The sequence below is a fragment of the Oncorhynchus masou genome, chromosome 33, assembly GCF_036934945.1.
Source record: "Oncorhynchus masou masou isolate Uvic2021 chromosome 33, UVic_Omas_1.1, whole genome shotgun sequence".
In the NCBI taxonomy this organism is placed as follows: Eukaryota; Metazoa; Chordata; class Actinopteri; order Salmoniformes; family Salmonidae; genus Oncorhynchus; species Oncorhynchus masou.
Window position 1 is genome coordinate 32240913 of NC_088244.1, and position 22843 is coordinate 32263755.

Consider the following 22843-nt stretch of genomic DNA (forward strand, 5'->3'; position numbering starts at 1 on the left):
GCTAGCAGTCAGGACATGTGTTAAACACGCTTAATAAGAGTACATTATCAAAAATGGAAATGGAAAGCACAGTCCACACTCAGTCCAAGTTTAGGCAATGCCATTTTCTCCTGAGAAAATCTCCTTATTAAATAATGTGTCTTGAAGCTTTGTTATTTATAACTGTGGAAAGTAGAAACCCCAAACTTGTTCACTCTAAAGGAACACAGCCAGGAGTGTTCAGGAGTAGCCTAGCAGTTAATTAAGAGGTTTGGGCCAATAACCGAAAGTTTGCTGGTTTGATTCTCCTAGCAGGCAAGGTGGAAAAGTCTGCTGTTCTGCCCTGACTTTGGTAAATAATCTACTTACAAAAGAGGCCTGGTCTATATGCACTGTAAACGCCAAGGCATTTTTTAACTCAATACTTCTAGTAAGTTGTACTCAAAGTTAATGAAAAATCATTATAACTTAAAATGTTTATGTGGTACTGACTCAAAACTAACTGACAAGTCACACCAACTAAATTGTTTTAAGATATGATAACAAATGAACTTTTTTCCCAGCATTCTCTACTGCAGGTAGATGTTTTGGAATTGTTTTTAATATCTGTGTTTTTGCATGTAGATTGAGTGATTGTTTGATTAAATGTTAGGCTACACAAAGAACATATTTTGTTAATAATTTGCACCCGCTACTGAAATGGTTGTTCCAGTTTAAATGGCTTAGGTATTTTCCTCCCACTGTTCTTAACCCTGGCAGTCATTATGAATGCAGGTTGTGGGTGAATACAAATTTCAAGTGTTGGATAGCCTAAAGCTGGCTAGATTCCAATAGGAATTACAAATCACTTCGCAAGCCAGGATAAGTTGATTTACAGTTAGGGTTGTAAAATTCTGGTAAATTTCCAATGTTTTCCATAAATCCTGGATGGAAGATTACTGAAATTTTGAGGGGGAATGTTATAGTATTTTGCAACCCTACTTGCAGGCCTGATGTGAGTTTCAGGCCACTGTATAAGGCCGTATTATATATGTCATGGCCCAATTATAATTTTAATATTTGCCTAGGAACTCACCTCGTGAAGGCCACAGGACTGGACATGAAAGAATTCAACAACCATGTCCCTGTCACTAACAAATGGTCATGGGTGGGAACTCTACAATTCAATTGAAAATGCAAGGCACACTGGGAAATGATTAGAGACATGGCTTACTGGGGGCCTTAAATGTAAGCATACCTTACTCAAGAAAACTGCATTTGTATGCATTTGAAGGTAGTACTGCTCACTTCAGCTATTTAAGTTTATTTTCTTTAATTTTTTTTAGGCAATCGGTTTTCTCAAAATGTTTGAGTAGCCAGAAATAATCCGGTTTTACAGTGTGCATGACAAAATAACATCTACTGCTCTTGCCAGGCCAGGGGTGTTGCAGATGGGGTTAGCTTATTATGAAAACACTGGCTAATACCTTGCATCTATCATGAACGTATGAGAACACAGTTGGCCCCACATACAGAACAGAACAGTACAGTATAGTACAGTACAGTAAGAGCCAAGAACTGATACCCTCCGGAGGAAACACGACACACTCCTCTGAGGTTTCTGTAGAGGGCTGAGGCACTTACTGAAGGCTCTATTAGGTACCAAGTGATGCATGGTGTAATAAAGAGAGAGAGAGAGGAGGAGAGAGAGAGAGAGAGAGAGGGGAGGAGGGAGAGGGGAGGAGAGATAGAGAGGGGAGGAAAAATAGAGAGGGGAGAGAGATAGAGAGGGGAGTAGAGATAGAGAGGGGAGGAAAGATAGAGAGGGTAGGGAGATATAGAGATAGAGGGTGAGAGAGGGGGAAAGAGAAGAGGAGAGAGGCAGAGACAGCTAGAAAGGGGTGAGATGGAGAGTGATAAAGGATGAGGGAGACCTGAAGCGGCATGCAGAAACATGGGATGTAAATAAATAGAATACCCTATTCTGTTCTATGTTAACCACCCTCCCAAACTTCCAATAGTGTTTGGAACACAATGACCAGCACATTAGAAGGGCCCTCTGCAAGAACTCTCCACCACTCTTTCTGTTGCTGTTTTTTATTCTCTCGCTCTGTTGCTCCTCTCTCTCTTACACACGCACATGCATGTCTAATTAATTTAGGCATTTATGCATGAATAAACAACGTGCACAATCTGTGAAAAGTGACATCATTTATGACATAGGCTACCATGTCCTGCAGCCACAATGTCAACTGGGCAGGCAAAGGTGAGATTCATTCCAAACGTAACTGACTGAGCTGTATCACGGCAATATCTTCAAAATACACCATATATACAAAGGTATGTGAACACCCTTTCAAATGAGTGGATTTGGCTATTTCAGCCGCAACCGTTGCTGACAGGTGTGTAAAATCAAGCACACCACCATGCAATCTCCATAGACAAACATTGTCAGTAGAATGGCCTTAATGAAGAGCTCAGTGACTTACAGCATGGCACTGTCATAGGATGCCACCTTTCCAACAACTCAGTTCGTCAAATTTCTACCCTGCTGGAGCTGCCCCGGTCAACTGTATGTGCTGTTATTGTGAAGTGTAAACGTCTAGGATCAACAACGGTGATTTCCATACAATCCTACCACGCGGGTGTGCGTACGAAGTCCAGTGTTGGAGTAGAATGAGGCAGAGTGTTGTCTCTGGTGTCACTCTCACGATACAGTAAACTACAGTGGCCTACAGCAGCCTACAGTAGCCTACAGCAGCCTACAGTAACCTACAGCAGCCTACAGCAGTCTACAGCAGCCTACAGTGTGGCATATAATCAAATCCTGTCAGTGTCTTTAGATTCTAATTGGTGAATCTGCTGCCTCCCTTGCTGTGTTTAGATAGTTGGTTGACCATAACATTGTCCTCACCCCTCCATCTTTTTTTCATGGCACTTGATATTATATTTCTAGTAGATCCTGCTAGTCCCTGTGCTGAATGCAAAGTTCTAGACAAAGAAGATAAAGAGAAGAGTCAATCTGGGCTTCATTTTGTTGTTGTTGCAATCCATTGCAGTTGAGTGGGTCCTCGAGTTCCAGAGGATGTAAACCTATCGGTGTCCACCCTACTCGCATATGGAAACGTTGCAAATGTTCCCCCTCGATCACCCCCCCCACCCCCACCCCCACCCCCATCACACACACACACACACTGTATGCCTTACCCGCTCATTGGCAGTCATGCACTGTAGTTTCATCTGTTTCAGGTAGGTGGCAGTCAGTGGCATGTTGTAGTCAATGAGGTCCGGAACCAAGGAGGTTGGTCGATCATTTTCTGTACAGAGAATACAGTAACACTCATACAGTAAGATCATTTCCAAAACAAACAATCAGGTAAAGCAAACTACGCATTAAGAGCTTTTTGAGTACTCCCACGTGCCATTTGAGCTCCGCAACACCCCTACACTTTGGTTTTCTTTGACCGGAATGTCCATTCATCTGATCTGGTTCCTCTGATCTTAATCAGAGTCAATCTCTGATTAAAAGGCAATAATGACAACCATGGTGGCCCTTGAGATCTGGAGTCATGAACTGCTGTTTTAATGCTGCAACCTAAACAGTGGGAAGCCCTCTGTGTTCCCAGCCATGACCACTAGAGGGACCCCATGCTCCTTCTATTGGAACATTGTATTCATTATTTAGGACCTCTTGGGTCTTTGTTCAATCACTTGGCTTAATGATGGCCTCCACCTTTAATTGCCCCTAAAAATGTCTTACGAAACATTCACAGAGACTCACGACTATATATTTAAACGACAGATTGGACACTGCGTTGAGTGTGGGAAGCCCAATGAATATGGGGCTATAAATGTACTAGCAGTCAATTCAATGGGTCAATATGTATAGTAGCATTGCAATTCATCATTTTGACAAAGGTAGTAGGAAGGTGATATGCATTATAACAATAACCCCCTATAAAGCTTTAGAAGGAATTGTTGCTATTCAGATAGATGTCAAATTAAAAGGAGTCTTTATTATCAAACAAGACTTTAATAACTGAATAAATATATACAGTCAATTAATAAACAGGAGCCAGTAAACTGACTTGGGAGTTAGTAACCTTTGAACTCTGCAGTGCTGGGATTGATGTGCATCCTCTTCTGACACTCTCCACAGTTCATTAGGAAGCGTGTCACTGCCTCCCTGGGCAGGAAGGCGTACGTCTCCGCTATCTGTGCCAGGGGAAAGGTCAGAAGGCACAGGTCAGGGCAGAAGTAGAGGAGGTATAAACTGTTATTAAAGCCTGGGATCAGTGAGTATGTTAATGCTGTGTTATCTGGGGTTGGAAGGAATCCTTCCTGGATGCTCCAAAAACCTTTCTCTCTCTCACACACACATCTGCTGCTGATATCCTGACTGTTTGAATTGACCATCTACCTATTTCTGCTTTGATATCCCATGCTGGAGCTGGGGCCTTTTCTTCACCTGCTCTATCTCTCTCAGCTGCAGCTGACTCATGTATATTCCCCTCTCTCTCCCTCTCTATCTCCCTTCTCTGTTTATCTCTGCCTCTCTGCCCCCACTGGCGTTTCCCTGCTAAACAAGGCGACCTTCATGTGACCATGGCAAGGCAGCAGGGATGCCCAGCTCACCCCCCTCTCCCCCTCCCCCAGGGCAGCATAGAGGGAAAGGCCGACCAGAGGAATCTGCACTTCCCAGAAGGCCAAGGTGACAGCTCCATATTATGCCCCTGCCCCAATGGCGCTCAGTGCTTCTCAAAAGGGTACGTGCTATGAGATGTGACAGGACCTCTCTACAGGGCAGGGGCGAGAGGCAAGAGAGGGAAATGGCCCTGGTCCCCAGGGGGTTTAACTGCCATGCTCCCTACAAAACTGTCTCACAACACAGACAAAGACCCCCCAGCTGCAGACACAGACTTGGCTCTTCAGACCTCACTAGATCCTAAATACACTGGGTGAATACAGTTGCAACATAGAATCTAGGAATGCAATACACACAGGTGTAGATCTTACAGTGAAATGCTTACTTACAATCCCTTAACCAACAAAGCAGTTTTACCAAAAATACCTAAAAAATAAGAAATAAAGTAACAAATAATTAAAGAGCAGCAGTGAAATAACAATAGCAAGGCTATATACAGGGGGTACCGGTACAATGTGTGGCGGCACCGGTTATTTGAGGTAATTGAGGTAATATATACATGTGGGTAGAGTTATTAAAGTGACTTATGCATAGATAATAACAGAAAGTAGCGTAAAAGAGGGGGGGGACAATGCAATTAGTCTGGGTACCCATTTGATTAGATGATCAGTTGTATTATGGCTTGGGGGTAGAAGCTGTTTAGAAGCCTCTTGGACCTAGACTGGCACTCCGGTACCACTAGCCCTGTGGTAGCAGAGAGAACAGTCTATGACTAGGGTGGCTGGAGTCTTTGACAATTTTTAGGGCCTTCCCCTGACACCACCTTGTATAGAGGTCCTGGATGACAGGAAGCTTGGCCCCAGTTATGTACTGGGCCGTTTGCACTACCCTCTGTAGTGCCTTACGGTCAGATGCCGAGCAGTCGCCATACCAGGCGTAGATGCAACCAGTGGTGCAGTTGTAGAACCTTTTGAGGATCTGAGGAACCATGCCAAATCTTTTCAGTCTGCCGAGGGGAATAGGTTTTGTCATGCGCTCTTCACAACTGTTTTGGTGTGCTTGGACCATGTTAGTTGGTTGGTGATGTGGACATCAAGGAACTTGAAGCTTTCAACCTGCTCCACTGCAGCCCCGTCAATGAGAATAGGAGCGTGCTCATTCCTCTTTTTCCTGTAGTCCACAATGATCTCCTTTGTCTTGATCACGTTGAGGGAGAGGTTGTTGTCCTGGCACCACACAGCTAGGTCTCTGACCTCCTTCCCATAGGCTGTCTAATCGTTGTTGGTGAACAGGCCTACAACTGTTGTGTCATCGGCAAACTTAACGATGGTGTTGGAGTCGTGCCTGGCTGTGCAGTCATGAGTGAACAGGGAGAACAGGAGGGGACTGAGCACGCACCCTTGAGGGGCCCCCGTGTTAAGGATCAGCGCGGCAGATGTGTTGTTACCTACCTTTAGCACCTGGGGGCGGCCCATCAGGAAGTCTAGGATCCAGTTGCAGAGGGAGGTGTTTAGTCCCAGGATCCTTAGTGATGAGCTTTGAGGGCACTATGGTGTTGAACGCTGAGCTGTAGTCAATGAATAGCATTCTCACATAGGTGTTCCTTTTGTCCAGGTGTGAAAGGGCAGTGTGGAGCACAATAGAGATTGCATCATCTGTGGATCTGTTGGGGCAGTATGCAAATTGGAGTGGGTCTAGGGTTTCTGGAATAATGGTGTTGATGTGAGCCATAACCAGCCTTTCAAAGAACTTCATGGCTACAGACGTGAGTGCTACAGGTCGGTAGTCATTTATACTTTTGTCTCCTGTTGAGGATGCATGGTTGTCTTAGTAACTACTGATGCTATGAATAAGAAATAGCCAGTCTATAAAAGGCATATTTTATGTGGCAGTTTCTAAGAGAATAGAAAGATGCTTTAGTACAGTCTATATAGGATGCCTATTGGTGAACTGATTGTTTATGTTGGCTCAGTGCCAGTCTTACTGCTTTATAGGTCTTCTTCTGGCCAGCGTGTTTAGGTGCTCTACCAGGGTCGGCACCCATCTCCACATGCATGGCATAGATGATGTCGAAGAAGTCCTCCACCACTGCCACCCTCTTCAGGGACGAGCTGTCCTGGGCCGAGCCTGCATCTGCACACTGGAAGACAGAGAGGGAAACATTCAATACCCTGCCTGAGAAGACACTGTGTGTGTGGGGGGGGGGGGTGTACACGTGTGGGTGTGTTGTGCATGCATGCATGTGTGTGTGTGTGTGTGTGTGTGTGTTTCAGTTCTCTATGGAAAAAGATCTCCGAAACATAACGGTCATGAAAATCTGAAAATATCTGAACCCCTGAGGCTACAGGGCTCGTAGTGTGAATGTTAACAAGATGGTTTTCTTATCCCAGCTTTGAGAACAGTGATGATGATTCAGCAGAGCAATATGGATCAGCACACAGGAGGGACAAATATGGAGCAGCTCAGGCAGGGTCCAGGACAAATCACCACAGGTTCAGCTCTACTGAGATGTCCAGTGCTGCTGTCTCTGTCTAAGTAGCTCCCTGCTCTACAGGCTAGCTGCCTGTCTGTGTCTAAGTAGCTCCCTGCTCTACAGGCTGGCTGCCTGTCTGTGTCTAAGTAGCTCCCTGCTCTACAGGCTGGCTGCCTGTCTGTGTCTAAGTAGCTCCCTGCTCTACAGGCTAGTTGCCTGTCTGTGTCTAAGTAGCTCCCTGCTCTACAAGCTGGCTGCCTGTCTGTGTCTAAGTAGCTCCCTGCTCTACAGGCTAGTTGCCTGTCTGTGTCTAAGTAGCTCACTCCTCTACAGGCTAGCTGCCTGTCTGTGTCTAAGTAGCTCCCTGCTCTACAGGCTAGCTGCCTGTCTGTGTCTAAGTAGCTCCCTGCTCTACAGGCTAGCTGCCTGTCTGTGTCTAAGTAGCTCCCTGCTCTACAGGCTAGCTGCCTGTCTGTGTCTAAGTAGCTCCCTGCTCGACAGGCTAGCTGCCTGTCTGTGTCTAAGTAGCTCCCTGCTCTACAGGCTAGTTGCCTGTCTGTGTCTAAGTAGCTCCCTGCTCTACAGGCTGGCTGCCTGTCTGTGTCTAAGTAGCTCCCTGCTCTACAGGCTAGCTGCCTGTCTGTGTCTAAGTAGCTCCCTGCTCTACAGGCTAGTTGCCTGTCTGTGTCTAAGTAGCTCCCTGCTCTACAGGCTAGTTGCCTGTCTCTGTCTAAGTAGCTCCCTGCTCTACAGGCTAGCTGCCTGTCTGTGTCTAAGTAGCTCCCTGCTCTACAGACTGGCTGCGTCTCGGGCTAGCCTAACAGAGTGTTTCCTGACAGATGTCACTGGCTCAGGCGGCTGCTTCTGGCTCTGGGTATCATCACACACCCACTGGCCAGATCACTGCTGGGGCTGGGGCTAGTGTACTGCAGTGGGCCTCGATCCATCTTGTGTTCAGAGAATTAGCTGCCAGATTAGCTTCCCCTCAGCAGAGCTTCTTCATCCCTGCAGAGTCAGTCTCTCTCTCTGTTACACAGACTCTGAGATTGCTCCACTGCAGAGAAAGAGAGAGAGAGAGAGAGAGGGAGAGATAGCTGCGGCTTCATTCAATGTCCCCACCAGCACCACCTCATCCCTGCAGTCAGTGTTTAAAAATAACACCCCGTCCTGTACTGTACAATGCCGACAGCTCCTCCTACAGCCAACCTCCAACATCCACCCTGCTTCCAGTGCCGCTGACCCCGTCACCATAGGAACGGCCACAATCTCTCTCTTGGGCAGGTGTGCAGGGCAGAGGGTCATGTGACACTCAGTTGGAACTCATATCGCTACGACAACGGCCTTGTTGCTTAATAGCCCACTTACCACATGGGCTTTCTTTCTTCCACCAGAGCAACACTGGGCCTTCTCTCTCTTTCTCCCTCAAGTTCTTTCTTTTCCTTGTTACATTTGTCTCTATTCAGTATTACGTTGTTTTTCTCTCTTGTGGTGGTGTTCATTTCATCTGGTGTATCACTTCCTCAAGAAATGACTTTTATGCAAATAAATATGTGAACTGAGGTTGATGTACATGATGTACAGCCCTGAATAGAAGCTGAGGTCAATGAAACAAAAGAACGGAATATTATATACATCTAGTTAAGTCCCTGGTACACAGTACAAATGTAGATGCCAAAAGTTGTGAGATGTCAGGGGATGTGTTCTAGGTGGGACTCAGTGTTTCTCGAGGAGGAAACACATTTCAGAAAGTTATGTCCGGCATCAATGAGGAATCTCACTCTTTTTATTATACTGTATATCATTTTTCTCTCCTCTGATATTTCGAATCCTGCTCCTGCTGTCTGACATTTATTTAGCTCCTCCTCTCTCTCTACCTATGTCCCGTTCGTTCTTTCTTCCCCATTCTCCCTGCTCCTGCTCTCCCAAGTGCAAGGTAATGATCGTTGCCATGGCAACTAAAACCAGCTCACCGAGCGGGTTTGTTTTAATCCGGCCCGTCTCCTCTCTCTCTGTAGCCACTCTCCCTCCCTGTCAGCATGTTCTTAATGTAATAGGCTAATGATAATGAAATAATAATACTAACAATCCTAATCATCATCACTCCTGTTAGGTATCATTTTCCTGATGACATCATCATTATTCAGGACAAAAATAGTGAACAGGTCCATTATTTTCAGCATACTCCAAATAGGATCCAACCCGGGACACTCTTGTACTGCACATATCCAGACATCTACCAGTGTTAGATCTGCCATTGTCCTCTCTGACACTACAACATACTGTATATCTCACTAACCAAGATTTCTATTGCTATTATTGCCTCCTATGTCCTCTTTGTTTTTCAGTGAACTGTGGTGCAGCAGACAAGACTCCATCACCCTTGGCAGGAATCAACCCAGACTCAATCCAGCCATTCATTTGTCCAAAAGATTTAGCATCCCTTAGATGCGGTCCTGGGCCCGAGGTTTTGGTTTTTGCCCTAGCATTACACAGCCTTATGCTGAGTTGGTCATTTGAATCAGCTGTGTAGTACTAGGGCAAAAAACAAAACGTGCACCCATGGGGGGGGGGGCATGACCGAGATTGGGAAACACTGCCTTAGAAGGGTTGCAGATTGCCAGTGAAGATAAACAGAAGAACTCTTCACTTGCAACATATGCGCTCAAAGGGTAGTTTGACCATTAATTCACACAGTGTGTGTGGTGTGTGTGTGTGTGTGTGTGTGTGTGTGTGTGTGTGTGTGTGTGTGTGTGTGTGTGTGTGTGTGTGTGTGTGTGTGTGTGTGTGTGTGTGTGTGTGCGTGTGTGTGCGGCACACTCAAGTTTATGTGTTTAAATGTTCGATCTGTTTTTTCAGCATAGTCCACAAGGTGTATGTTGCGTAGCTGGAGAAGACCAGCTGTTGAATGGTAAATATGTGGTCTCATCAGCATCACAGTGTTTTACAGGAGGGAGACATGTCAGCAACCCTAATCACCATCACCACATAAACCTATCAACACTCCAACTGTCTCTCTTCCTGTTTCCTCTCTCTCTACATCTTCCCCTTTCTCCTTTTCTCCATCTTTCTAATCCCATAGGACTGCTCTCCCGAGCCACAGCATACCCCCATCCCCCTCTCTCTCTCTCTCTCTCTCTCTCTCTCTCTCTCTCCCTGTCCCGCTCCAAACAGCTCTGTTGCTAGGAGACTGGAGGGGTTGATTCGGCCCGGCCACCCCCACCCCCCCTGGCAGTCACACACACTAGCAGAGAGAGAGTCGCTGAGGGGAAAGGAGAGAGCGGAGGAGAGGAGCGGTCCTGCACACAGACGGTTCGGGGGGGCTGGAGGCAGCTGGGTCACACAGACAGGCCAGTGGACAGAGGAAGGGAGAAAACCACAGCAAACATCTCAAATGGAAAGGGCAATTTATCCTCAATGGAGGAGGGAGAGCAAACACTGTAAAGCTCCACAGCCATTAAAATATATACAGGGTTTACAATTGTATGTTTTCACAAATACTGCCGGTAGCAATACCGCAGATACAGTATAGCTCTGTGTAAATAAAATAGAACACATATTGTGTATGATAGACAACACTACACAAGAAGAGAGCTGTAATCATACGCAGTTGGTTATGGGTGGTGGTGGCAGATAGACGGAGCCCCAACAAAAGAGGGACGGTGGGAGAAAGAAAGAGGGACAGCGGGAGAACGAAAGAGGGACAGCGGGAGAACGAAAGAGGGACATTGGGGGTAACGGATGGCTTTGTCAACAGCACTAATTACTCAGATTATCTCATTGCAAATGTAACAACAGGTCACCTTTTAAAGTCCCATCTCCCCTTGTAAATCCATCAGCAAGATAATGGATGCATAAATGGGAAAGCCCTGGTGTCCTCATTAGGGAGGGGGTAGGAGGGGGGAGCAGCAGTGAGGACATACAGATGTGTCCTGCAATGCAGTTTAAAGAGGCTTTTGAAGTTTGCAATTCCCACTTTGACATTTCAGACTTTTTCCCTTGTAAAAAATCTACCTCAACAAAAGGTCCATTAATTATAATCCACATAATAATTCACATTTCCTGTTGCTGTAGGATTATTTTCCTGATGTAGCAAACTGGCTCAAATTAAGCTCCTACATATGTATAAAACATAATCTCCTTGCCCCCCTTATTAAAACCTCTCCTCTTTCTGCCGGCCTCCTTCGTTTATTACCCCCTTTCTCTTTTCTTCTCCCCGTTCCTTTGCTCACTCTCCCTCAGTTCATAAAACCCCTTCATTAAATCCACATTAGGTCTGCCATGCTCTCCCCCTATGTCCCGTTCCCTGCCCCCCCCCCCTTCCTTTTCTTTCTCTCTCTTTCTCTGTCTTTCGCACTCCCATGATGATCATTAAATGATAGAGTGTGTGACAGTCCCAATAACTCATCCAGGCCCTGACAGACCCCATCCCTCTGTTGATGTTCCAGTCACCACCCCAAACAGAACATCCTGATGTACTACACATGGGTTCTGCAATCTGGGCCTTTCATCATCTTTGTGTTATTGCTACTTAATTACTACATATTTTCTATTTCTGTTACAATGTTCGGGTTGTTAAATATTTGTCCAGCTACAGCATAAAAAAAATGATAGTAGTCGAGTGTAGTAGTAAGATTTAACACCGAGGCGTAAGGCTGTGTGAGTGTGTGTGTGTGTGTGTGTGTGTGTGTGTGTGTGTGTGTGTGTGTGTGTGTGTGTGTGTGTGTGTGTGTGTGTGTGTGTGTGTGTGTGTGTGTGTGTGTGTGTGTGTGTGTGTGTGTGCTGAGATCTAGAGCAGAGCTCAGACTCTCCCACACAGGGGGCGCCCCCAGGCCAGTTAAAAATGGTGTTAATTTATCCTCCTATGGGAGCAAAGAACTGTCTCTCCATGGCAACAGAGAGGGTGCTGAGGGGAGGAAAAACAGAGCAGCACGATCAACGACCCCCTCTTTGTACAGGCACACACACACACAGTAACATACACATTTTCACTCTCTCACACAAAAACACACACTCGCATAAGGACACACTCCAATATCAAACTCTGTGCACAGCTTATTAGAGATTCATTACAAATATATTACCAAAAGGCTAGGAACACATTGGCTTCAAATATGTAGGTCTACCGAATCCTCTTGTCCTAGAAGAGGCCTCATTCACAAAAATAAGTGGTTGCATCATCTCTCTCTGTATGTAATGTGTCTATGTGTGTCATCTACATCCAAAGCAGAGGAGCCTTGCACATAATTTATTTGAAGGGGCGCTGAGGGCCAAATGAAATATCTTTCATTCTCTGTAAAATAAACTGTATAGGGATGAAGTTGAGGAGGCAATGGAGACACTTCCATATGGCCAAAGCACTGAAATGAACACAGCACGCAAAAGTAGGTGAATTGGAGACTTGGTTTAAGAGAGGCCTTGTTGATGAAAAACCAACATTAAAACAGTACATTATATCCCATTGTGCTTTTTGTATTAAGGTAAATTCTCTCTAATCTTGCCAGGTTGAGAGTAAAGAGCAAACGTGTGGCTTTGGATAAGGTATTTAGCATTTGTAGGCCTGATAACCTAGGTACAGTCATAACAAACACGCAGAGACTGAATAGAAGGGACAGAAAGAAAGGCTAGATTATGCTGGAGTTGTGCCATGCAAAACTGTTAGCATTAATGCAAATGGTGTTGAATGAAAGGAGCACTATTCTTTTGACTCCGTGCCCTCCTAACAGAGGGGAGCTCTCAGGAGATGTGGAATAATTAATCAGATAATAATGATGGCGCTCTTGCTCCATTTTGATGGCAGAACACAAACGTTCCCTGTCTGTCTCAGACGGGACATCCTCAACCACTCCCACACCTCACCTGTTCCTTCCTATTGTTTTTCATCAAGTTACAATACTCTATTCAATGGGTTTACAGCTCTCCCAGGGAGAAAGGTTCATAGAGCATTGTCGACGTCAATGAACCCTTTATGCCCTTTGATGACAGCACTTCCCGCAGCATCTTACACGTGGAGTCCCATACCTGAGGCTGTGCTGTGTGTGTGTGTGGTGAGAAAGTCCTACCAAATCCAGATTGTGAATGAGGGATAGAGATATGTAAAGGTTTCCCGTTGGCATGGCAACTAAAAAGCAACCGCTCTCATCCGTTAATATTTTCCGGAGCCATATTTAGAGCAACAAGAGAGAAATGAACACAACATTCCGCTTAGAAATGGAGGGCACACCTATAGCTCAATAAATGACTATGTGTGCAAACCAGATTGGTGTTAGACTGTATTATATATGGTGGCAGAGTATCTGTCGGTGTACAATACATCTCTGCTATTAATAATGTAAAACAAAAAAACGACAGGCCGATATGAATCAATAAATCTAGTAATGGTAACGTGTGAATGTACCACTACAGTGGGCATGTCTGCAGTAGTGTATGACTGCAGAACATCTCACCGTGCCGTGGTCTATCAATTGTTATATTCTCCTCCTCACTGACTGGGCTCTAATCAAGACATAATGAGAGCAAAAGCAGGTTGCATCCCCACACTGAGGCCTGCTGATATTGTCTAAGCACTGCTCAGGCTCTCAGACATACAGACGGAGAGCGAGAGAAAGGACTCGTGATATAGACAGAGAGAGAGAGAGAGTGTGTGAAAGGGAAAGAGAGAGAGAAATTCCAAACAATCCCATCAGCTGTCTGAAATTTAGTTTGCACTAGGCTCGTGCTACAAAACTCTTTAAAAAACCCATTCCCTTTAGTCAGTGTCTGTCTCTTTCCTTCCACTACTGGACTAACCTGTATAACTCCCTCTGTGTTTACACCAACTGAAAAAAGGTTCCTGCCTGCCCATCAACCACTAGCCATGCAACCCTTGCCCCCATCCCCAACCAACCTCCCCCTCATTTAGCCCCCCTGCCTGCGCCCTCAGTGAAACTTGGCACACCCCAGGAGCAGCTGCAGAGGGGCCTCCCAACGCCACACTCTGAAAACACGCCCCCCCCCACCACCACACAGGAGGGGCACTGAGGGTGTTGAGCGTTGTGGTTTTGTACTCTCTCTGTGTGTGTGTATGCGTGTGTGTGTGTGTGTGTGTGTGTGTGTGTGTGTGTGTGTGTGTGTGTGTGTGTGTGTGTGTGTGTGTGTGTGTGTGTGTGTGTGTGTGTGTGTGTGTGTGTGTGTGTGTGTGTGCGTGCATGTGTGTGTGTGTGCATGTGTGTGTACTTTTTTACAGTATAAAACAATCAATCATTACGCAGTACTTGCTTTGAAACCATATTTATATTACAGTAGATGTACTGTAATATGAAATACAGAATTTGACTTGCCACCGAGCTGCCTGTAAATGACTGTCAAATTCATGGCAACCCCTTTACAGTGTACCCAATCTCTGTATCTTGTACACATTTATATTTGGGTGGCACAGTGGTATAGGCTTCAAGCGGACAGTGAGAGAATGAAGAAGAGAGAGAGAGAGATCTGAGGACTGATAGCACATGACCATTAAATCGACTGATACACTATCTACCACTCAGCAAGGGAACAGTCAAAGACGGCATACTACCGGCTGACAGACAAGAGAACACACACTCAAATCACCTCCACGCTCACACTGATACACATTGACCATTCTTGCATCTAATTGCACCTCTACTTCACTATTTGACTTTCCACTTCCCACTTTCATTACTGATGAAATGACTGCCTTGTGTTTGCTTTGTTGTTCTATTTGTTGTCTAGTTTTGCACAAGTGGGGGTAGGACATGGGGGAGTCCCCTGCTGTGTCCCTTCAATAACTAGAGGTACATACTATTCAGGAAGACTTTCCTTCCATACAGTAGAACTAGAAATGACATCTTTAACATGATTGGCATACTATCCTCAGACATGAATGTTAGAAAGAGAAAACAGTGTCCCGCCCAGGCGCTAACCATTCATCACTGTAGAACAAGGACATTTACAAACTTGGCCCTCACAGAGTGGCATCAGCTATTTCTGGGTTTGTACATAAAACCGTGTCAAAACAAAAGGCTTTTGCCCACAAGCAATATAGAATGGATAAAGTGTTGAAAACTGAGACATCTCAGCACTATAATATGACATAATGAAAAGTAAAGTGTAGATTAATACCTGTGCGTAATAAATGTTGTGGTAAACACAAAAAGTTATTTAGCGCTCCATCATCCAAGATACAAAAGAGAAAGAAAAACTCAACTAAATCTCCAACTCTAGATGCACCTGCCAAGACTCTTAATCATGAGAAACTATCTAGCCTTTAGGACCAGGTGCAGTTAGGTAGTTCAGCCGAAAAAATAAAGGCTACACATTAACACAGGTAAAACACCTGAGGAAGGATCGATCAAATAATCCACGCCTCAATCCAATAAACCACGCCGCAGCGGATCTGATATTCAAAACTGTTCTTGTAATTTGAGTCTATTGTTCACACTAATCTTGAGGGTCCTTGGAGAGCTTGTCCCAACACCATGGTGGGGGTGGGTGTGATTCCCCGAAGGCATCATATAAAATGGTGTCCGTCTCAACTGGCACTGAACAAACACACACATAACCTCTATCCTGTGCCTATAAAGAGTGTTTTCTTAAACTTTGGTCAATCAGCCTAGATAATTAATGTATCAGATAGGATGTTCATCCATCTACATTTCCAACCCCAAGTAGCCTATAGCCTACCTAAATAAATAATTTACAATTTCACCTCAGATGAACACATGGTTAACAAAAATTGTAATACATTTAAGCTATATTGCACGAGATTATCATATGGTGAAATCATTCAAATGTCAATTCTAAGCAGCAGTGGTTTTAACTTTGATAGAGGCAGGATGCCGCTATATGCATCTGCTGGATAGTCTTCCCTTTTGTTCCCACCGGAGACCCTCACGGGGATCAACTACGCACGGTGGTTTTACGTCCAACATAGTACAAATGCAATATATCACTTTTATTTATTTATAAGCATACATCAAAATCGAACGTTTTATGAATATGGATAAATGTACTAAGTCATGAAAATACATGCAAGTGTAGGAACTATGCAGGTATGATTGGTTACCAGAGCAACGAGTGCCTGTGGAACGATCCGCATCTATCCTGCACTGGGCAATGTAAAGTTGCGGGGTGCACACATAACTACGCGGATTGACACCGTGGATAGTTTTGCTTTCATAGCATGTGCACGTAAATTATTGTATTCTTGTCAATATAAATTACTGTTTGTCATTTAGTACAAGACATTAGAACGAAAAAATAATGCGTGGTGCTGCGCATTTACCCATCCCCTTGGAAAGCCGGATGGATTTAGTGGATTTATGCTATAGGGCTATTATACGAGGTAAAGTGGAACATGATACATTATTTTGTTAATCTATAAACCCTCACCTCCCCCTTCCATACAATGTCCTCCTCTAAGGGATACGCCAAGCACCCCGGCATCTCCACAATTTGGGCACACCGCTCGCTGGCACCCAATGTATGCGCGCACACTCAATTGTCCTACATGTCAGGAGTCTGGACAATACATACTTTTTATGTTGTGAATGGGCTATTAACTCATAAATAGTGCTTAGTAGCATAGCGTTCCGTTGACAGGACATTAAACGAGTCATTTGCCAGACGACCACAGAATGATACCCCACACTGGCGATGTTGCTTCTATAGGCACCGGCGTTGCTATGGCAGCTGGGGATGGGAGTGTGACTGCTCTGTTGAAAGGATGAGAGAATCGGTCAAACCGAGCTTTCTGTGAATAGGTTGGGATCAAGGGGGAAAGCCAAACGCTGAAAAGTTGTAATCAAATAGGTTATGACAGGTGCATGTGGTTGTGGTGAAATCTAATAGGTTTCATTGACGATAACAGGACGTCTCATGCGCGCGCGCGCAAACACACACACACTTTACCATTGACTTGGCACAGACACACACACACTTTACCGTTGACTTGACTGGGACATATAGGACGGGCTTCCCTGACCCTCCTTTCTTGTGCTCTCCCAGAATGTTGCTCCCGACCTGAAACCCTTTCGACTTCACCCAAAATTTGAATTTGGCATTGATGTGGCTATTGTCGACATACATGCCGTCCGACTCTTCGTTTTGCAACAGTGTCTGCATGATTTTGTTGTATTTTCGCCGGGTGACGGTCTTTGTTTTACCCGAGTCCCCATATGTCCGGAGGCACCAGTCCTGAAATTCACTGAACATCTCCGCTCCTAAAACGACGGGACTCCGGCTTCTTTTCGTTACATCCGTGCATGATGATTTTTTTGTTGCCATAGCGTTCGATCTTATAACCCGTTTGGCTCTTCAAATAATAAAATAGCTATTATGCAGGTTTCCCCCTCCTCTCCCGTCCCGCGTCGAGGAGGATGGTTCCGCAACTACGATGGCTTTCTCCTCTTCCTTGTCAGCTGGAATGAAGGCGTAGGAAACTGATTCGGGCCGCCTCGCACCTGTTTGCAGAGACTATTCACCTGCTGTCCCGAACCGCAACGGCAAAATGTCACTTGCTCACATCATCCACTGAGGAACTGAGGGAGGGGGGCTGTCCTATAGAGCGGGTATCTCCCACCTGTGCGCAAACGGTCTCTTGACTGGAGGCTGAGATATGGAGAGGAAAAACACAGTGCTGCTCACCAAACAACAAAGAACACAGGGGAGGCATAGATGGAAAAATACGTTGAACTGTGGTTGTCTATTGACTTACTTTTAGACATTCGACACAATTGTTGGTCAGAGCTGATGCAGAATCAAGTGAAAACCGTGACAATTCTCAAACATTTAGGCCTAATCGGAATAGAGCCACGTAGGCAATCTGATCATCAATCACGCGCACCGCAACCTTGCGCAACCAGGATTGTTTCTCTGCTTCCCACCTGTTTGAATGGGACCTGCGCGTGCACCAGCCTGAACCGCTTCGGACGTTCCGTTGAAATATATATTCTCAAAGAAGCAATAGGCTATAAAGACAACCTCGAAAACCAAGCATTTTAGGATAATTTAAATGCGTTTTCTGAAAGGGAATGGTAGATTACAAAGCAGTAGCCTAATCGTAGAGAGAAAATGTCCGATGGCCTACACAAACGACGCCCGTGCTCCAATGTGGATTTTCCTCAAATATGAATAAGACATATTACACCCTGTGCGTTTGGTGGTCATGAAAAAACAGCATTTCCACTAGCAAAAAGAAACTGACATCAGGCCAGGTCTGGACATAATACTCAATTGTAGGCCTTTAAATATTATATCACATGTGCATCTGCCCCCCCCCCCCCCCCCCAATCAACTCTGTCTTTCTGTGTGCTATTCCACCCACATTGACACAAAGAAAATCCAAGGCGTTCAATATACTCAGATCTGAGTTAAAATGCCCTTTAGGCTCTCTGGCATATTTTTTTTGTGTCACTGTGCTCTGTGTAGGTCTACATTTTAGCATGCCTGTCTAGTGTCCTATAATGTTCCCCTGTGTGTTCTCTGTACCCATATGTGTGTGAGTTCTCCTGGCCTCTGTGTAGGACCATGCTGGGACTGCTGCTGGTGGTGACTGCTGCTGTTGCCATGACAGCAGCACAGCAGAGGCTCCAGCTGTGCAGAGCAGAGTGGAGGGTGAGTGGGATGCCCCATCCTCATCTCTCCATCCTCCCTCTCTGACTCACAATGGAATTCTGGACAATAGTCCCACCCCTCTGCTCTCACTTCCTCATCCTCCCACTGAATAATGACCAGCTTCAGCTGAATCGATAGTTCCCAGGCCAAGCAAAAATGTGTTTGTGTGTGTGAATTACCCAGCCCCAAACAGACAAGGCTATTTATTTTAGTTTCATCATGTGGTATTTGATAGATATCTCTCTGGCAGGACTGGCTTGCATTAGTGATGGGTGAGTGGATTAGCTAGCCAACTGAAAGGTCCGGCTCAAGGCTACATAAGTCCCGGCATCTGCTGGGGACATGATTTGAGTAGGAATGTTAGGCTGTTTTCCGTTTCACAGTTTTTCTTGTTTGCTGACTCTTTGCTGAAACACATAGGCACACCATCACTGAGCACTGACATGGGTATGCATACACAGCACACACACACACACACACACAGACACACAGACACACACACACACACACACACACACACACACACACACACACACACACACACACACACACACACACACACACACACACACACACACACACACACACACACAAACTCTCTCTCTCTCTCTCTCTGTGTAGGCTTTTACTCCAGACCAGCACTAACACAAACACCAACTTTGGGCAAGTACTTGGCAGTGCAAAAGCTCTAGTTTACGGTGTCTGAGGTAGTGAGAGAGAAAGAGGGAGAGAGAGAGAGAGAGAGAGAGAGAGGGAGAGAGAGAAAGAGAGAGAGAGAGAGAGAGAGAGAGAGAGAGAGGAGAGATGAGAGAGCATCACTGAGATGGACAGAGACAGAGAGAGTGTGAGACTGAATGAGAGAATAAGAGGCAGGCGTAATGAGTGGGAGTGATACTGAATCAGTCTCAGTCAGGATGCCAAGTTAACCCTCCACCGCACTGACCCGCTCTCCATGTAATACTCTCAGAAACGATCGGTTGACTGCTGCCACCTGGAGAACATTCCTTAGAACTCCAGCTTTCAGCTTGGCGTGTGAGGTTGTGTTACCTGTCCTGTGTATTCCATCCACAGTTCCATGTATCAAAACAAAACATCTCTGTTCATCAAATAATGGTTTTACATTTCTATTATATATATATATATATATATATATATATATATATATATATATATATATATATATATATATATATATATATATATATATATTTTTTTTTTTATCTAAATGTATTTTGATAAAAAATGTGGAACTAAGGAACAAAGACATTTGGAACAAAGAAACACTTTTATATAGCAAGATGATGTAATTTCATACTGCTAATATGGATGTATCCATGCATATGTAGAAGCTGTTGTTGAAATAGAGAGAGACAGAGAGAGAGCCTGGGTGCTTCAACACATGTTTAGCACTGTTCCTCTATGATTATTCAGGCATGGTATCATGGACCACCAGAAGTTAGATTACTGATCTGGGATGGTGGGGAGCGCTGAGTTGCGACATGAACACACACTGACAGCCTTCTGGGTCTGTGAGGCAGGGAAGCATAGAGGGGTGGGTCGGGGGGGGTCGGGGGCTGGGTGGCTGGGGGCCATCGGGACAGCAAAACCAAGAGGCAGCCGGGAGACGACAGAATGGGCACAATCACCATGGAAACACAAATGGCCCAGGAAAATCATGGCAACTGGTAACTAAGGAACACGAAACGACACACCATAGAGTCCGATAGGCCTGGTTAATCATGGGAAGAGGGGTATGGGAGGGAGAGATAGAGAAAAGGGAGAATGAGACAGAAAGAGATATAGACAAATATGAATATGCTTGCATATTTCTTTTCATGTTTTAGTACCTAATTAAATATTGAAATCCTTTGAGCATGGTCTGACAAATGTGTGTGTGTGTGTGTGTGTGTGTGCGCGTGTGTGTGTGTGTGTGTGTGTGTGTGTGTGTGTGTGTGTGTGACAAAGACCAAGACAAAGAGCTATAGCACATATATTAAAGGCCAGTTATTTCTCAACCCCCACCCCATTCGAGCTTTTTATTAGCTGATCAGAGGGTCTTACAGGCTGTTTAACACTGGGTCTGTTTACTCAACTCTAACAGCGCTCCCAGAGAGAGGTTGATAACACAGAGAAGGGGGCTTGCTCTATAGACTACAGAGGAAGCTACAGTTGGAAACCACATGGAAACCACATGGAAATAATACTCAGGACGCACTTAGTGGAGAGGAGAGAACAGAGTAAGCTACAGGTGTCATGGTAACAGCACTGCTGCAGTAGACCTGCCTTATAGGCTGTTGAATTGAAAGAGCTACACTTTTCAAACTCATAAAACCCCCACAAACACAAATAATTATCTCATTCTATTTATACCCATGGAGCAAACACTCAGTCATTAACACCCCCACACCAGCATAGAGATTCTCCAGAAATACAATAGCCAGCCAATGATACATTTACAATCGTCTTTCCCATTTCATCTGACAAATGTGTGATATAAAAGGTTATAGAATAGCATTTTTTTTTAAAGATAGATAATAAATATATTTGGTAAAAATTATTATATTTTCTGTCACCTGTACTATATATGTAATCTATTATCTATCTATAACTATGGGTATCACAATACTCTAAATGACTGTGATTATATTTCACCATGAGGGGAATAACCTAGTTTTTTGAATTCAGCGAGGGAGAATGCAAGACGGTAGATGGCGCTGTTAAACACATCTAACATCTGAGTGAAGTCAACTACGTGAGTACTGCGTGTGTGAGTGCATGCATGTTCACTTGTGCAGGCTGTACTTTCTACTCAATTCAAATGTATTTGGGACCAGTGCGGTTCCCATGTTAATTGAGGATCAGCGCCTTGGAGGTCTTTGAGGTGTGCATCAAGTTCCTCTCTAGGCTACAAAGCTACAAATGCTTATGATCTTAAAAACGGTGTCAGTCACAATACGTTTTCCTGCTTCTGACCCGTCTGAACCCCTACCCAGTAGACTAGAGAGAGACAGGTGTTGGCTCATGTCCAATGCTCTCCAACTCCTCACATAGCATACCCTCCACCCTTCCTGTGAAGCCAACTCCAAGCCTTTGGGCTCTCTTTGCACTGCTATTGTGAAGGTTAATGTACAATTTATTTAAATTAATTCAGAGATTAATCAAATAAAACTTTAGGCTTGTATAAGAGGATTTCCCTAGGCACTTGTGACCCTATCAGCCATTTTTGTAGGCTTGACAGAGCAGTTTTAGCTGGTGGATGAACGAGGGGATGGAAGGGAGATTTGTAACACAGCTGAAGTTGAGTTTCGCTGTCAGCTAAAGGATTTAGATGGTTTCGCTTCTCTTCTTTTTCCCCTCTGTGGTAAAAACCTGAAGAGGCCCTCCACAGAGGAAGCATGTTCCTTCTACACAAAGGCAAAGTGTGTGTGTGACCCTGGTGACCCTACCTTCGCTCACATGAGCACGTTTATCTTTGACATAACATCTGTTAGAAAGGGTTGGCTAGCTCAAAATAATATACCACAAATCCTGTTGGTCAAGAAATAGTCTTCCTGGTCAGTTAGTAGGCCTACCAGAAAACACTTGTACTATACCTATATGTACTTCTTGTGAAAAAAGTATTTACCAAAGAAAATGTTACAATATTGTCAGATGCGTGAAGGGTTCATTGCATTTTCCTACTACTCGTTTGTTCATAATATTATTTTTAAATTAAGATGTTATTTCTTTACACTACCAACATGACACAAACTTGCTGCAAATGCCACAAACTTTCTCTCTTACCGAATCTCATATGAAAAGCCATTTCGATATCAACACATCTGCTTGTCTTCCATACACAGATACACATTCACACTTTATCGCGGCTGTCGTTTTAAACTGTTACAGCCACCTGTGTTTGTCCCTTCTTCCCAGTCAATCCCAGCTCTGATCAGTGGCAATAACAGGTTCACTGTGAGAGACACAAACAATCCCTGCACCCCACAAACCCCTAATCTAGTGCCCTGGTTGGTTGTGACATGCTTGTAAGGACCCCCCATGGTCACACTGACATTCACTTGGGCCTGGTCGCACCTGTCAGAGCCAACCCTAAAGCATTTTACCTTCCCCCACCTTCCCTCTGACCCCTATCTCTGTTTTCTCTCCTTTCAGACTCC

General features: G+C 44.8%; 1 protein-coding gene across 1 annotated transcript in view; it reads right to left on the reverse strand.

The window, feature by feature from the left end:
* LOC135528289 (nucleolar protein 4-like) overlaps positions 1-17541 on the reverse strand; it is a 31075-nt gene extending 13534 nt beyond the window's left edge. Inside the window, exons 1-4 of the mRNA XM_064957266.1 lie at positions 17016-17541; positions 6588-6743; positions 4062-4173; positions 3166-3275 (exon numbers count right to left, since the gene is read on the reverse strand). Of these exons, the coding sequence (XP_064813338.1) occupies positions 3166-3275; positions 4062-4173; positions 6588-6743; positions 17016-17357 (720 nt within the window). The 5' untranslated portion in view covers positions 17358-17541. The remainder of the gene's footprint in view (positions 1-3165; positions 3276-4061; positions 4174-6587; positions 6744-17015) is intronic.
* Between the last annotated feature and the right edge of the window lie 5302 nt (positions 17542-22843).